Below are 17,196 nucleotides of genomic sequence, written 5' to 3'. Positions count from 1 at the left end.
GCTTAATTAAGTGGATAACAGTATATAGAAAAGAACAAGTCGACATGTTTGTAACAAGTCTGGATTTCTGATATGCCTTATATTGGGGAGCATTGTAATACTTGACTTTAGATTTAAGAAAACTGAAAGTTCTTAGAGAGACACGGATGAAGTGGTATCAGAAAAAAACCACCCTATTCTCAAATTCTTTTCACATGCTCAATCAATAAAAGATAACAAATCCTTATTTTTAAAAAAAAGCAGTGATTGATATTGCTAGTATTTAAACTATGGATAGAAAGGAAACGAAGAATCTCAGTTGTGTTATACAGGAAATCATAGAGAAGAAAGCATATACTGTAAATCATGTGAGTTTCTCTGAACATCTGCGTTGGTCCCCAAGTAAAAAGTCCCTGCAAAGCAAAGATCTGACGTGCAAACACATCATGGCTTGACAATGTTCAGTATATTATTGCAGCATATGAAGAGCTACTTCCAGCGCCCTCTACTTCTGTTGTATTTCAGTTACAGACCTGTTTGTCTATGTCCACTCTTGGGAACCAGAAGGCCTGAGACCAAGCTGTTTGAAAGCCACCCTGGCTGGGTAGGGCACTGGTGGAAAAGGCAGCTGAAGCTCTCTCGCTTCATAACGCGCCATAACCCAAACTCCTTCTGACAAAGGAAATCAATACTTCAGTAGGAGACGTGCCACAGCTTGACACAGAATCTCAAATGAACAAAAGGCCTCCTCCTGCCTGAAGATCACCCCCGGAGCACTGTATCAAAACTCACCTTGTTTAATACAAGCATCTGCAGAGGGTATTTTCCTCTCCACGCCTCCCATGTCCTTCTTTAACATTTACTGTTTGAGATCAGTAGTTTGTACAATTTATCACACCTGTCAAGGCTAATTTATTCATGTGATCTGGCAGTAATCAAAAAGACTGAGATCGATGTGCCAGCAAACCCTGACATTTATTCATATTTTGAAGTCCCATTTGACCTTGAACTGCAGCTAACTGGAGCTGAACTTGTCAGCAGCTATCTGAGGCTCACTGGGTCTGGCAGATCAGCGCCTCTGGGCTAAGGGCACAATGTCAGTGCAACAAATGCCTGAACCATGAGCACAAAAGGCTGAACCACAGACAGATGGGTATGGGAGCAGGGAAGATGGCACCTCAACAACACCACGGTCACAGACCCACCAGTCAATCCAGCACATGCACCAGTGCAGCTTGTACCTGCACGTTCCCATGGTGCAACTGTTCAGGAGTCAATGGATTTCTTCCTGAGGGGTAAAAAAGGTGAGAGAAAGGAGTGGAGAAGGAATATGACAGATGCCTGCCTGCAGCAGCACAAGCAGGACACCCTAGGCTGTCCTCAGCAGACCACTGCCAGGCTGGCCCCACGTAGGCCATTCGTGGTGAGTCAAAGGACAAGACAGAAAATAACACCACCATCCCTCCTTGGATGAGGGGGAACAGAGACAATAGCTGGTGATACAGCCACAAAGGGTAACACAGAAGATGTATCAGAAACTCTGCAACCCACTAGGCACTGCCAGCACAACGTGGCAAGATAAATGGGAACACAAAAACCAGATCTCAAGAGAACTGCTTTGAATGTGCTCTCACACTCCTACTCAGGAATAGGCTTTAGAATTTGCTTATTCCTCTTGAAGTCCATCACCCTCCTCCTCTCCTCACTCAATCATGCCCTAAAGGAACATAGGAATTTTAAGTACAGTTCTAACGTGTGCATGTGCTGTAACCTCCAGTAATCATTCCGGCTTTGAATTCAGAACAATTAGTAGGGAAACACAATACAGTTTATTTCAAATAGTTTCAACCTGGGCTCTGCCGTCAAATGACTCTCAAACATCCCATGAGGAGACTGTTAGAGCCTTCTGCCTCAGTTTCCCCTTGCTTAAATGGAGGCATACTTATTTACCTGCTCCCCCAGAGTGTGCTAGGAATTCTGGGTGTGACATGCTTTGAAGTTATGGAATTGTTTTTCTGCTGATAGGAAGATAATTGGGTAAGTGACATTATATTAGAGACGCAGAGGAAATCTAAGTGGCATTTTAGGTAGAAATATGCAGCTACAGTTTTACTGAAACATGCTAATACATTATTTTATTACAGTCAAAACACTTGAATACGTAACACGCAGTTGCACCTAACACAGATATTGCGGACGTATTTTGAGGCTTCTCTGGGTTCTCCTTGGCTGCATTTCTCACACTATAAATTCTGTACGTCATATTAAATAGGATTTTTCAGTGAGATCTGCCTTTTCTAAGCCTAGAATACAAATAGAAATGACAGACATGCCATTTTGTGTTTGTTTTTCCTTTCCTTTAAATAGCTAACACTTTTCCTTATGTTGGAAGAAAGTTACCAACGGAAAGCAATGGGCATTTTGACCAACGCATTTGTGCATGTTATATATATGTCTAGCATTGTCGTGCGATCTAGTCTGAGGTTCATGGAAGAGAAACGATGACATATGAGGATGCAAAGGTAATTTGTCTGTATGGATCTAGACTGGCTGTAGTATGCAAGCAGTGAAACTACATATGGAGCTGTGTAAGTTACAATAAACATGCTACTAAAGCATTTCAGCCAACCTTTTTCCCTATTTTACCTATGTAGGACACAAAATTTGAGACAGAGAATCTTGGAACTCTTTTAAGGGAGACTTTAAATATTTTATTGGATTTTTTTCTTTCATTTCCTTCCTTTCATACTGAAATGACTTAGTATATTTGTGCCGGAACAAAGCAGTAATTCAGCTCCACAATAATGATGAAAAAAGTACGGAACAAGTGTTGGGAACTTGATGACACCCGTTTGCCACTCTTGGCAGCCAACGTGATCTAAAGGTACATTACTACACACATCATGTCCCAAAATATTGTCATGAAACATTCCCCCAAAGCTTTTAAAGGACACTGAATTGAAGGAAATAATATACCTCTGCAGGATGAGTAATTACTATTATTATTTTTTTTTTTTGGACAATTGATGACTGGTGTCCTTCTACAACATGACTGCAAGCAAACACTCACTGCCACCAGTACCAAAAAGGAAGAGATCATAAAACTGAGGCAGGCTTGGGAAAATACTATAGGGTTTACTTGCAGGAGGAAGATAAGGTGGCAACGGATGAACTTCTCATCTGTTCACTGTTTTGACTCTGTGCCATGAACTGCCATCGTGCCCACAGACACTCACACCTCTGTATTTTCTGTCTGTGCTCAGCTGAACAGGGGTCTGTTTCCCTGCTCTGTGCCCCTTTCCAGGCCCTCTATGCCAGGTCTCATTCCTCTGTGAGATCTTTGGGGGAGGAACCACCCCTCCCTGCCACCTTTCTGGCTGATAGTGCCTTTCTGAAATGTTAACTGTAAAATAAATAATAAGAGCTCATCTGCACTCCTTTCAGAGGACATTTTCTGCCCCCTAGAGACAGTAACTTTACCATTCCTGCACTGTTTTGCCCACTCTAGAGTGAATATTACCATTGCCATTTGCAGATGGGCAAACTGAGGAGTAAGGGTAGGAAAGAGACTCCTCAAGATCATGCAGCTGGTAAGTATTCCCCGGTCAAGTCCTTGACCTGCTAACCAACACAGCCACCCTGTCCAGGGGCTCCTTTGTTGTGAATACTCCCATTGCACTACACAGGCCATTAAACCCAAATTTATAGAAAACTCGCATTAACAGTTTCTCGTTGGTGGCTAATCTGCTGCTGCCTTCAACAGAAAATAGTTTGTCTCTTTCACGCACACTGTTAAATTGCTTTTTTTCTGTGCATTACACACAATGCAGATAATGATATAATTTTTTGGCACCAAGAAGTGAACCTTTATTCAGTGACACAGGTACACGCATTATTCCTTCCCTGCTCCTCAGCTTGGAGGTATCTGTCACATGGGTCAGCTCAACATGCTTTGTTCTATTCAGGCAAGACTATTGCAAGGATAATTATTAGTCAGTTAGACATTTCTTTAGCAGACTGCAAAAAATACAGTAAAAAATGCCTCCCGAAGTTTTCCAGGCAGAATTAAAACAAACCCAAAGTTAAACTCCACAACACTTCCCCCATCCAAACCCACAACTCATCAAAAACCAGCTCTGTTTTCCTCATGCTCCCATGACAAGAACAGTTCCCCTCACCAGTGGTAAGGATTTATATGCCTCTGTTTAACATCATAAATAATGGTGACTTGCATTTTCCTACAAGGGTAACACCTCAGTGACAGATGACAAGTTATACATTTCAGTGCCTACAATCCCACCTCCAGACACTTCACTCAAGACTGGAGAGTCCTATAAATCTGACAGCACACCTCTAAGGCTGAAGTACATTTTCCCAAGTGAGATGGTTTGCCTGGAGGACGGTATCTGGGAAAACCCTTCCAGCAACACAACCACACAGAGGAGCCCTGGCCACAGCCAAGGAGAGCAGTTTGGGCAGTGGGTCTCACACCCTTTGGCTGGTCCTCCAGGACTTACCCAGGCTGCTGATCTGGGTCAGGCACCTCCACACAGGACACTAGCCCAAACCAAGGCTCTGCTCCAACTACAGAAGCTCAGGCTGAAAGGACTCGTGCCATCCTAAGAGCCCTCTGTGCTTCCTAGAGAGTCAGATTAAACCTCTCATCCCCAGAAAAACAAGAACCACCTGGGGAGCTCATCAAAAGGTCAATTAGAAAACAGGCATCTCCCTGCTCTGGGAAGAGCTGGTATCCTGAAACACTTTTGCATTTCATTTTTCAAGTGGAAAGAAGATGTTTTCCACAGCACTGATATGGATAAAGATATATAGATATATAGATTTTTTTTTAAGAGTTCTGAAAGAGAAATGGTTCCAAAAACTCAAAGAAGCCTTTTGCCAGGTGTACTGGGCACCTGGCTAAGGACTGACAGCTGGGCACCTCTGGGTACACAACAGCCCAAGCCAGGCTTTCAGTAATCAGCATCAAAATTTAGAGCTCTACAGAACATTTGGAGTTCTGGACGAGCTGTTATTTTGCAATAGAAAATATGTTGTATCAGAAGGTTTCTGAGCAGCTGTAGCTCATCTCTAGGCTTTTGGTTCAGTCTCATCATTAGGCAAGTGAAACCTATTTCAATCTCAACACAATTAGCACACTCAGCTTCTCTGCATTTTTTCCTCTCTCATTCAGTTCACATTTGCTGCTGCAGAGGAACCTGTGTTAGATTTAGATTAAACCTGCAGGAAAGTAGCCGAGAAGAAAGCAGCAAAGACTAAGGAAGCATTTTCTTTCCTCAGTTCTTTTGCTGTTGATCTCCTTCTGAAATTTCCAGCCTTGTGCTTTTATAATGTCCTAGTACATGAAAGAGTTTGTAACGTAAAATGTTACACTCGATGGAGCATGATGTGATATCGAAGCCAAATGGCCAGATGCTCTTTTCTGAGCTATTTCCAATGCTCCCACTTTAGAGAGTTTGAACGGTATTCACAAGCTCTAGTCCTGTAGTTTGCTGGCAATTTCATGCTACAGCACCACTGCGCTATGTTCTGATGAAAACATTGTTTTCCATTCAAGGTTACAGTTATCTTCAATTTAATAAAAAAGAAAAAAAAAAAGAAAAAAACCACACTGTGATTCAAAGACATTGCAGACAGATAGGGAGTTGGATTCTCTCCCCAGAAACAAGATCGTGCATCCCATTTAGAGTACAAGTAAGACTGTATAAATGATCTGATAGGAGAAAAGCCCAAGTCCTCTAGCTTAGTCAGAACAGGCCAAGGCCCATCATTTGGTTGTTTGTCTTTGCTTTACACTGTTTTCACATTCCTCTCTTTCTTGTGTGGGAAAACCCTTTACAGGGAAAATCCTCTGGTTTGAAACATGGTTGATATCAGACATTAGAAACCTGGCACCAGGCTCCGGTTGTCACGCTAGGATTCAGCCTGTCCTCTTCATCTGCTAGTTCATGGTTCTCTTGTTTGCTGACAGCACTGCATCTCTGGCTCACTGCACGGAGGCACGAGCACCAGTTAGAACCACAGAGCCAGGACCACAGTAACTGGGGCTGATACAGCCTTCCCCAAGCTGTTAACGCAGTTATCGCCCCGCATAGCCCCTTGGGACAGGCAGTTGCACACTCTGGCAACGGAGACAGTGGCGATTTGTGGTGACGTCGGACATCCAGATCTCAGCAGCCTGGCATTTAATGCCTGCATGAGCGTCTCCACTTGCAACAAAGTCTGTCTCTTTTTCCAGACAGAATGTATTATTGCTTTATACAAATGTCAAGCCTAATCTCATCGTGTTTGAATCAATGAAACTCTGCTGGAATTAAGAGATGCTGAACATTTAGACAGGCAGAAGACCTGGCTCATCATATATGCACATCACCACAGAATAGACTATTCCAATCCCTATTTTGAAGAGGGAAAGGAGTTACGAATTAATGTAATCCAGGCACTGTGAATTCAATCCTTTCATGATTTCTTAATGCTTGACTTTAGAGCTTAACATTCTTTTACCTTAGGAAATGCCTATAAAAATGATAAATTAAACTGCAGATGGAAAAGAGGACACCTTTACTTACATGGCTTATCTGGAAGGTGAGACCTAGGAAATTTATCACAGAGATCTTTGCAACCTGTGCAACAGAGTAACTTCCAATAACAGTAGATTACATCACTTATTAGGATTTTGCTTAGGCAGTGCAGAGTTCAGTGTAGAGCTGGTCAGAAACATTTTAATAGTATTTGACTTCATGCTGAAAATGCTGATTTATTGCACTCCAGTGTGAACAGGCATGTCTAAGGACAGAGCGCACTACAACATTTTCAGATGCCAGCAACTGTGAATTTTTGTTAACGTCATTTAAGTGATTAAATGTCTTCAAACTGAAGAGCTTTTTTTAAAAAAAATTTTCATTTGAAACTGAATTAATTTATACTAAAAATTACAGCTTGGGAAAGGTCAAAATAAAAAAGAAGTATTTTTGGATTTATTGAAATAAGACATTTTGATTAACCTGTATTTTTGTACAATTTTCACTTGTATTTTACCACAGCATGTGGGAAAAAAACCTGAAATTTTGAGAAACTCTCCAGAACAGGGTTCCTACTTATCTCTTAGCTCTAAGACTAGGGGCCTTGTGTCATGAATCACACAGGGTAAAAAGCATTGTCCGGAATTCAGAATTAAAGTTTGCCATACATAAACCTTGTGTCATTTTTATTACAGCATGCCAGCCTAGAATTTGCGTTTAAAACACTGACTGCTCAAAGAAATCTAAATCTCCTTAGCTGAAAGTAATAAAATCAGGTCAAGAATTCACTACTCAACAATCTACCATTAACATTTCTGTTCAGAGAAAATGTAGTTCATCTCATTTAAAGAAAGTAAAGCTGGGCCATATAGCATAAGTTTGAAAAGTATAATGATTTGCTTGTGTATGAAAGTCTGTTAGGTAACGAGCTTTATTTCCTCATAAAGAGATTTCAGTGAATCTGCATCATGATTTTTTTACAGTGCACACACAGTATTTCTGGGACTGCATTTCTATGTACGTAACCCGTGCTTGATTTCAGCTCAGCAGCTTGGCCACCATTAGCAACGTAATCACAACAGCAAAGAGAGCAAATGATCTGAGCTTTTGTCCTGTTTTCAGGCAATTCTTTTCAGTCTCGATGAACTGTGTGTTCCCACGGCCATGCCATTGCCCATTCCCAAAACTGGCCAAAGTTACCTGTGACACAACTGCATGAGCTGAGGTCACAACTAACATCAAGCATCCAGCTAAGCTCTGCTGGAGAACTAAGCCATCGCTTGAATCCACTATAGAGTTAATCTGTCCCACTGGTACCTAGGGCCATCTCTAATTGATTTCTCTGGCCAGGACCCTCCTAAACAGTACGTTTCTTTAAGCTGTCCCAAATTGGGTAAGTCATTAGTTTGGGGGGTGGTGGTGGTGTTTGTTTGGGGTTTTTTTCAAATCTCTGAGTTAGCAGCTCTAAGAATTCATCAACTGATGCAGATTCCCTCCTTTGAGGTGTATCACAGTGCTATTGAGAATAAAGAAGTATGGCCAGTTGATGCTGCCCATAAAAGAGAAAAAGTTTTGCTTTCACTTGTCAATGTGGCAACATATTTTTTATTTAATTTGTTTGGATTCTTAATGGTGGAAGCAGAATTAGATTTCTACAAGATCATCCTTTAAAATAAATGCTTGATCTCTTCCCACTGACCATTACGGTTGATGGGTACAAAATAAAATGAACCGCAATTCATTCACCTTATCACTGGAGCACCAGAGGAAGAGAGAGATTCTTAGCGCAATGATTAATGACTCGCTATAAAAAGATGCATCAAACTGCCTGTATTAGGTCAAATCATAAGCAAGGCTTTTAATGTTTATATGATCCCTTTCTAAATAATTAAGTGTGTCTGTAGCTCCCACTAGGAAGGGAACTTACATGACACTTGCAAACCATGCAGTTTCTTACTGGGTCATAATTTGGGACACTCACTTAAAGGGATCCCTGTCTGCCTCTACATTCAAGCATTGCTTGAATTTCTCCTATCATTGGGACATCTCTCTGTACTACAGGTCAGAGAGACCATTTGATGTCCAGGAGCAGCAAAGATGAACATTATCTACCCTGAGTTTCGGGTGTCTTCTTCAGGCACAGACACATCCACAGCTTTGCTGCAGGAGAAAGTACCATTATTTTTCTTTATCTCTGCTTCCAGGTTCGGAAAAGGACAACTGAACCACAGCTGAAAACAGGGCTATCCACTGCTCACTGGATCCATGTGGATACAAAGAGGCAGAGCAGTGGTGTGGTGCTTGCCTGAATGCAGCTAACAAGTCAAGTTGCCCGTGCTTGTGAAGGGCACCTCATCCTCACAGGAGTCAGATACTATTTGACTTTGTAAATTCCTGGCCAAAATCAGCTTTTAGGTGCTCACAGACAATACCCATCAGCTTCAGTACCTGGTTGATGAACACTAAGAGAATAGCATTATTTGTCCGTAACATAGTTCAGTCCTGTATTTATCCATCTTGTGGCGAAAATGTCATCTTTGAAAAATATAGTACAAGATGACATTATAGAAGTGTCCGTCTATCTCCTTACTATCACAAGCCTGCAATCGTGTCCATCTCCCTTCTATGCCCCAGAACAGCTGGTGCTTCTTCTTGGCCAAACCAGAATCTCCCTAGCTTGGCAAAAAGACATTGGTTTCATGGCAAAGCTACCCCATTAGGAGGATGTCGCAGCTCTAACCAATATGAAGTTTACACAGAAATAATGAGTTAAAAAAAGAGCTGCAGAGCCCTAAATATTTTCAATAGACGTGGTAGACCCAGTCAGTTTATGCACTGCTTAATACACTTAGGTTAATTATTTATATATTTCCATCTATGGAACTGAGAAAAGGGAAAAGCCAATAGTGGAATACCCAAGATGATAATTTTTTAATAAATAACAGATTTAAGGGGGATTAGTTGGCTTATCAAACAGTATCCTCCCAAATCAGCTCATTAGTTTCACTGACTTTCCCTATTTCACTTTATTAAAACAATTTAAATGAGGGTTCATTAGATGCAATGTAATCTAATTCAGACACTCCAAGCTTAATCTCTTTTCTTTTAGCAGTAACATGATAGTAGTTTGCAAAAAAGTTTAAAGGATTATTGTTACAGCTGTTTTAAATAGGGACTGTTTTCAGCCAAATGTGTGCCACCACTTCCCCACCATTTACTTATTTATTATTATATTATTTTTTGCTCTTTACTCATTCATTCATTTATTCCTTCCCTCTTCTGTCTTTCATGGCTCCACACAAGCAGAGCCACACATGGGCAACAGCATCCCTCTGTGCAGGTGTAGGGGATATGCCAAATAGCCCTGCGTGAGTCAGTGCACCAAGCCTTGGGAAAGGAATGATTTTTTGCAACTTACTTTGAGATTCTGGACTTTAAAAAAACCCCTTTGTAAATTCACAGTGATTTTATAAATATCCTAGAGGGAAGGGTGAAGGCTCCTGTGCATTTTCACGCTGCTAGTTTCTGACAGCTCTGAAAGACACACAGGAGGGGATCACGCATAGGACTTGCAAATTAGGAGGCAGACACTGTATATTACTTACCATGCCAGATCCAGGCTGAAAACATAGAGCAACAGATCCATGCTATGGACACACAGCTTATTTCAGAATGAACTCACTCATACTCCTGTACTTTCATAAAGCCTTTTTCAAACAGCAGGGTTAATAATTCTTTATAGGGCAGAAAACCCCAAACCAAAAAAAAAAACCAACCCAAAGAATGAGAGCTGGTTTCTAGATCCTGGGTTTCTGCAGACTTTAACAGGTTCCCTACCCCTGAAAACCTGTCTTCACTCACTTCAAATCCTTGTCTCTTCAAGTAAGTGCCATTTCATTATCCTATTAAAACCTTTGCCTCTCTTTACCAGGAGCTCTAATCATACTCAGCAAGTTCTTGTCTAAGCAAGAGCGACAGCTTTCAGATTTCTTAGGAGGCTTATTCATCAGCCACGCCAGAGTTTTGCCAGAGCGTTCAATCTATTCTGGGAGCAGCCATGTGGAAAAAGTTTCAAACAGCTCAAAGCCCTGCACAATGATAAAGGAAAGTTCACACAATCCTGGTAATAGCCTGACCCTCTTAAGGAAAATTGGATGATTTGTGGTAGCAGTTTTTCTGTCCCCTCTGTGAATTCTGAACCTTAAGGTATAAGTAGTGTATTCACACAGTCCCATTACAAACCCTATCCCTCTTGCAATGCTGGAATAATAAATACACACCCATATGTAAAAATAAACTCTTGCTGCAATGACCTTCTTCCTCAGCCCATTGGTGTGAAGGAGTTTGTAGCCATTTTAGAAAAAAAGAGTCAGATAAAGTTCAGTGTTCACCATGAGCAGAATATATGCTTTAATGAGCACATTACATGCACCAGGGACGTGTTACTGTGAAGCAGGGAATAAAGAGTAAGGGGAAAATAATTAAACAGGCAGCTTTATAATGAGGAAACTGTGTTCATGCAACATTAAGTGGCCTAATTTTCAAGTGCTAAGCAGAGACATGTTCCTTGGACTTTAGAAGGACTTGCTGGCAAACACCACCTTGAAAACAAGGGCAAAGGATCACAAGTATCAAACCTTCTATAGGTCCAGAAGCACAGGGTGGACTAATGATGTCCCAAATGCTTTGCACTGACCTGTCCAACAGGATCAGATACCTGTACCCTGTAGTTCTTGTTCTCTATAGAGGACCCTTAAAGCTTTATAATACATAGCATTCATCATGTGTGGTATGTAGAACATTACAACTGACTTCTACCAGCCTGGCCTTAGTTTTCTGTTGGTACTGCATCTGCCAGGCCACAAGCATACAACATCGTCCAGGCACAATGAGCACATGAAGACTTAGTGTAGCTGTTCGCACAAGCAGAGCTAGCGGGAAAGGGGAAAATCTGTCTCATTGGGTTCAGACACTGACAGAATGAACCAATAAACCATACTTCTGACTGTTATCGGTTCTCTCAAGGCCAGTAAGGTCAGGAACATTCATTTACTGGGACTGTCAGTTGCAGACAGTGTTGCAATATCAGTTACTTCCGTGTAATAGCCTATCAGTCAGACAGCAATTCTGTTGGGCCACAGGCTCCCCGTCTTTCTTTGCAAATGGACGTGGCACAAAGTCTCTTTGTTACTCACCCTCATGCCTAATTCAATGTTTTCTCCTCCATAGACCTCCATACCAGGGTCAAGCAAGCCAATCTCACCAAAATACTCTCGATCCACTACAAACGAGCATCCAATCATGGCTGGTGTCCTGCATAGAGAGATTAAAGCAAAAAATTAAGTTGTTTATTAGTTACTACACTTCATAACAAATTTACACAGACAAAACAGTTCTTAGTCTTCAAGTTTACATTTTAAATTTATCTATTACATTTAATCATATTGCACTTCATTCCCGCTATAGACAGAGGACCTTCTGGAACCAGAGCCACCCAAATAACTACTAGCACACTGCCAGGCACGCTTGGACCAGCTGTCTGTGAGACAGGCACAAAATGTGAAGCCAAGTACCCCAGGCATATCAGTGAAGCATCAGGCTGTTTTTCCTTTGTTTTATAGACACAACCTCTGTGCTGGAGCTGAAGTTCACCACCATCCAGAGTAGCACAAGACCCAGACAACACTTTATTTGAAGACTAATACACAAAAAAACCCTGTAACCTTTGTCAGAGGAATCCCCTTAGCCACATACTAGAAGTAAGGGCATGTTGAGAGTCATGGATCAATCATGGGGTGAAGTTTGGCAAGGAACTTCCTGGAGTCAACTCTAGCAGATAAATTTCAGCCTTGGTGAAGCTGTTCCATGATTAACATTTCTATGTTTGCTGAGGTCAGTCTTTAGAAAAGGAAAAATTTTCAGATGAAGAGACTCTGCCCTCAGATCTGCCACTGACCAACTGGGTGATTTCAGATAAATCATTTCACTTCTCTGAGCATCAATTTCTTTATGTGTAAAACTGGTTCTGCTCTCCTTTACAAATCATTCTGAAACCTGTCACTGAGGAGCACTACATGACAACAGATTTTGAGATCATTTACCACATGAACATGAGCATTATTTCAATGCAATACAAGCTAGTGACATTTGGTAGTTTCATTTGTCCACACTTTCTCTGCATCTCTGCACTGTTCACACCACCTGCCTTTTTAAAATTCAAGGTAAGAGCTAGGTTTTGCTACTACAGCCCGCAATTTAAAAATGTAAACTTGACTAACATTGAGGTGGAAAACCAACAAGAGCCTGCAGCTCGTTTGATTTGCAATTCAGCTGCAGGTTGCAAAGTGCCTACTGCAAGATCATGGGTAGTCATCTTGCAGTCTGATCTACAGGATGTGCCCAGGTCCTGGGGACAGATTCCCCCGCCCCCCATTTTAGGAATCCTGACAGCCCAGACTGCTGAATCAGGGAGACTGAATCGTTTGAGAAACCAAACACTTCTGGAGCTGTGCTCCCTCTTCCATTGAGAGGGAGGCAATTGTGAACGATCTGGCAGATACAACATCATTCCTAACAGTGCTATTGTGAAAAGACATCAGGAAAATTCTGGTTTATGCCAAATTTCTATTTTCTAATATAATAGCGAATGCTCTGCCTATGGCCCAAGCTTATATATATCCACCATGAATATGCCCTATAGAAACAAAGATGATGGAAAAAGTCTAATACCTATTTTAAGAAGTCTCCTTTGTAATACACTGATGTTATATTGTCACTGTGAAGTCTCTCTTGCCTCAGATACCTGCAGTTTCTTCGATTTGTATAGAAAGCTATTCACAAGGTATTTGCCCATGACATCTGCATAACACATTCATGAGGCAGTTTCATACATATGTGAAAAACTGCCCTGGCCGGAAAAATTAACACATCTTTTACCCATGTATTGGTGGATTCCACCGGTAGCAGCAGGTGGCTGCTGGAATGGTGTTATCACATCAGGTCCTTTTTCTCATCAGCAGTTCACCATTTCTACAGCAGGAGGTTAAAAAGGCTTCAAACAAATGGCCAAGATATGGTTAGACAAAACAATTCTTTGCTCCTGGGCCTAATGCATACCCTGACATTGCAGAACACAGTCCAGCCTATGGCAGGAACTATTTGGTACCCTTGAAAAGGTTCATTTGCTGAAGCGTTGCTATTACATACCTGTAATGGACTCTGCTGTAGCACTCACATTACTAGTACCACTTCAGCATCTCTCCCTTGCACTTTTTCTCAGCTTGAAAGCCATTGCAACCTCTCAGATCATTACAAGCTTAGACTGCAGTCAGTGCACACAGTCCCTTTCATGTTTTCTTTGCATAATTGGAAAAGGCAGCTGTTGATAGAAACACATTTGATCGGCACTGTTTCTGACAAAGAAGTAGAAATAGCTTGATTAACTCTCACATTCTACCTGTACAGAGTGAGATGCATTCCCTGGATCATGAGCTGGGGGACAAGATTCAATGCCATTTACAAAGGCAAACATCTGGCTTTCACAGATGACTTTGGACTGAAGTGCGGCTTTCACCCAGATCCCTGCACCCATTCAGTCAAAAAGGCTGGAGGAAACTGAGGCCAGATGTCACAAACCCTACAAAGAAATTTCAGCAGGGTCACCACTAGCACCCTCAGTGCTTGGACCTCTCCCATACCCCACAGTCTCCCTTTTGTGTGTGCAAGAAATTCCAGCACTTCTCTGTTTAGTGCTGTTGTTTGTGAAGACTTTCTGGTGAATCAGTCTCTGGTCAGACGTGGTCTCAGAGCTCTATGAAAATCACACGTGGTCCTGGGTACTCCTGGCTGGGCACATCCATCTTCTGTTGATGCACATATATACCAGGATCTTTGCAAGATGAACGACATTTATAAATTCAAGTTATTTGGTCAAATGCATCTTCCTGCTTACAGTTCCTAGATTCATGCCTGAAGACAGACTTGCCTAAAAAGGCTGAGAGCTCTCCTGTACACAGGACCAGACATATCCTATATACATTCCACTGTCACACCCTCTATCACTGAAAACCATATTTTAGGCTACCAAGGAATAAACTTAGTCTAGAAACTGAAATAAAAGAAGGACATGACCAAGGAAAGGGAATTCAGTAGCTCTCAAATGAAATAAGCCTTTGAGGGATTGTTTAGGTATTTCTTAAGCATTAACCACGATAAAAAAGGAAAGGAGGTGGGGGGAAGAAACATCAGCCACTTTCTTCATTTTTCTTTTTATGTATTTAAAGCTAACCAGAGGTTTCACTGGATGAAGGCTAGAGCACCACTGCTTTGCAAAACTGAGCTGCTAGTTTGGGCTGACTTACTCTCTTTGAAGCCTCGCCCCCCGCCCCCCCCCCAAATCCTCTGGAGACAGCTCCTTACAGCAGTAGGATGCTCCCATGAGGACATTTCTCCTTCCTTCCTAATGAGGAACGGTACCTCTAGGCTTTGCAGACTGCTCTCAGGTGCTGGAATCCCTCTCTCTGGAGAAAGGATTTTTGCAGCTGTCAGTTCTGTCCATTAAGACACTGACTTGTTAATTGAATGGGGGTGGGAAATACATTTTAGAATGCCACTGAGGACTGCTTTGCAACTCCCTCTCTCTCTTCTAGGTTTTATTTCTTCTCATTAGATATATTCAAATGCAGACTCCACAAGCCTTCATGGCTTATTCAGAAAAAAATGTTTTCAGGAATGAGCAACAACAGCAGTGCGATGGCAGAAGGAACCACATCCAGCTTTTCAGAGAAGACAGCCAAAAATGGCCACTGTCAGTGCCTTTCTCTGCCTGAATTTGGCTGCCTGCAGCCACTGCTCTTCCGCACAGCAGCACGGCTGCAACCCCAGAAGCTGAACTGAGAAGCCTGTGGCTCTGCCCTGGCCACATCCTGGCGCGATGGAAGAACTTGCCTACGATGCAGAGTGTTGAATTTTCTGCATAGTGCATGTTCAACACTTCCATCAGGTTCAACCAGAGTTTTGGGCATTCAGTCCTCATCAAGCCCAGGCTCTTAACTTCCCTGTGCTTTGACTGACCCAACTGTAAACCAAGTGTAATGCGATTGCACAGCCCAGTGAGCTGGTAACAGTGCTGAGAGCCGGGGGACCCTCACTCTCTTCCCAGCTCTGTCACTCATCTGGTCTCCAGTGAGTCACCTCCCTCTCCCTCTGTTTCTCCCTCTGTGAAGCACACATAATAACACTGTGTAAAAGTCTGAGAACTGCTTCAGCAGCTTGGAAGCCTACGGTTCACTCCTATAAGCGCTTTAAGCATGTAGGTGGATAATTTTATATTGGACTACAGCGTTACATTGACATGTTGCAAATGCTTTAAAAAAAACCTGCTGCCCAAAAAGTATGAGACCCTCACTTAGCTGTCATCACTGGGTTTTTCCAGCACCTGAAAAACTCCAGTATATCTACCATGTTTAGGACAGTGCAGCAGAGACTTCCCTTGAAAGTCAGAAATGGATATATGAGCAAAACAACTGTGTTAGCATCTCTTAAACACTGCTCACTAGCCAAGGGGCAGCAACTTAGGAGGTGCGCGCTCTTAGCACTTCACGGCTTCAGAGTAAAATATATTAACCTAAACCACACGTGCTTTTTATAAAAGGACCTTTTTCCTTAAGTCATGGACTTTCTAGTAAAACAGTGCCATTTTTAGAAGGAAGGTATCACAAAATAGCAATTAGAGGTGTACTATTTTTTACCAGCACCTCAAAGGTGTTGGGAAACTTAATTGATCTGTGGAATATTTTTTGACACAACTGAGGATGTCATAAGCATTAATTATAATCCACAGCAGCACTCAAAGGATAATGTGGGAAACACAGCAAAATGGCTTTTGCAGCTAAAACCTTAAAATGCAGCATAGAATGGTATTGATTCTGCACTGGAGAAAGATACAGCATCGTCAATTTGTGGAAATTACCTGATAGCATGGCTGTAGTGAGGGAGACATGAGAGAGACATTACTCTGGGTAATACCCTGGGGAAAGGCAGGAAGCAGAGAGCAGCGCTTCATGGTGGTAAACACTCCCTCCCTCCCTGCCTGCTGCTGCAGGTACGGTGCAGGTGGCTACGAGGGAAGAGAGGCACTGGATGGAAAAGGGTACCAGAAACAGAGGGCACGTTGGCCAGAAATGAAAGGCACTTGCTGTAGGTCTGAGTCACGACTATTTCATTCACAGCGAGTTCTCCAGGAGCACGCTCTGTCGGCAAAACTCCGGCAGGCGCAGATATCCGTGTCTCCAGCCAGGTGCATCCCCCTCCTCCCCTTTACAGGCGACTGAAGGATGCTGCCTGGGGGCTTCGTCAAGAACAAGTGAAGGAGAAAGAGATGAGCACTAGACTGACATACCCCACAAGGATAAGTCTTCCTCTCCCTTACAAGAAGTCCAATTTCCAAGACAACTCACCTACAAACACTCACACACAAATACATAAATACAAACACAAATAAAACTATAAATAAATATATAAACATAAACATATATATACAGGGATAAGGGGGGGGAGAGAGATATTCAAATCACACATCACACACCATATCTTTGAGTTTTCCACCTTTCCTGGCAGAATGTTTCTTTGGTTCGGGTTCCTAAGCAGCACCTCACCCCTGGCCTGACAGACAAGTGGG

The 17,196-nt window shown here is 42.2% G+C and overlaps 1 protein-coding gene across 1 annotated transcript in view; it reads right to left on the bottom strand.

The window, feature by feature from the left end:
• GALNT9 (polypeptide N-acetylgalactosaminyltransferase 9) overlaps positions 1 to 17,196 on the bottom strand; it is a 140,784-nt gene that overhangs the window by 55,032 nt on the left and 68,556 nt on the right. Inside the window, exon 6 of the mRNA XM_068412768.1 lies at positions 11,714 to 11,831. Coding sequence (XP_068268869.1) covers positions 11,714 to 11,831 — 118 coding nt within the window. The remainder of the gene's footprint in view (positions 1 to 11,713; positions 11,832 to 17,196) is intronic.

Source organism: Nyctibius grandis, chromosome 14 (genome assembly GCF_013368605.1).
Source record: "Nyctibius grandis isolate bNycGra1 chromosome 14, bNycGra1.pri, whole genome shotgun sequence".
Lineage (NCBI taxonomy): Eukaryota > Metazoa > Chordata > Aves > Nyctibiiformes > Nyctibiidae > Nyctibius > Nyctibius grandis.
The sequence above is the reverse complement of the archived record's forward strand: the minus strand, read 5'-3'. Positions and strand labels throughout refer to the sequence as shown.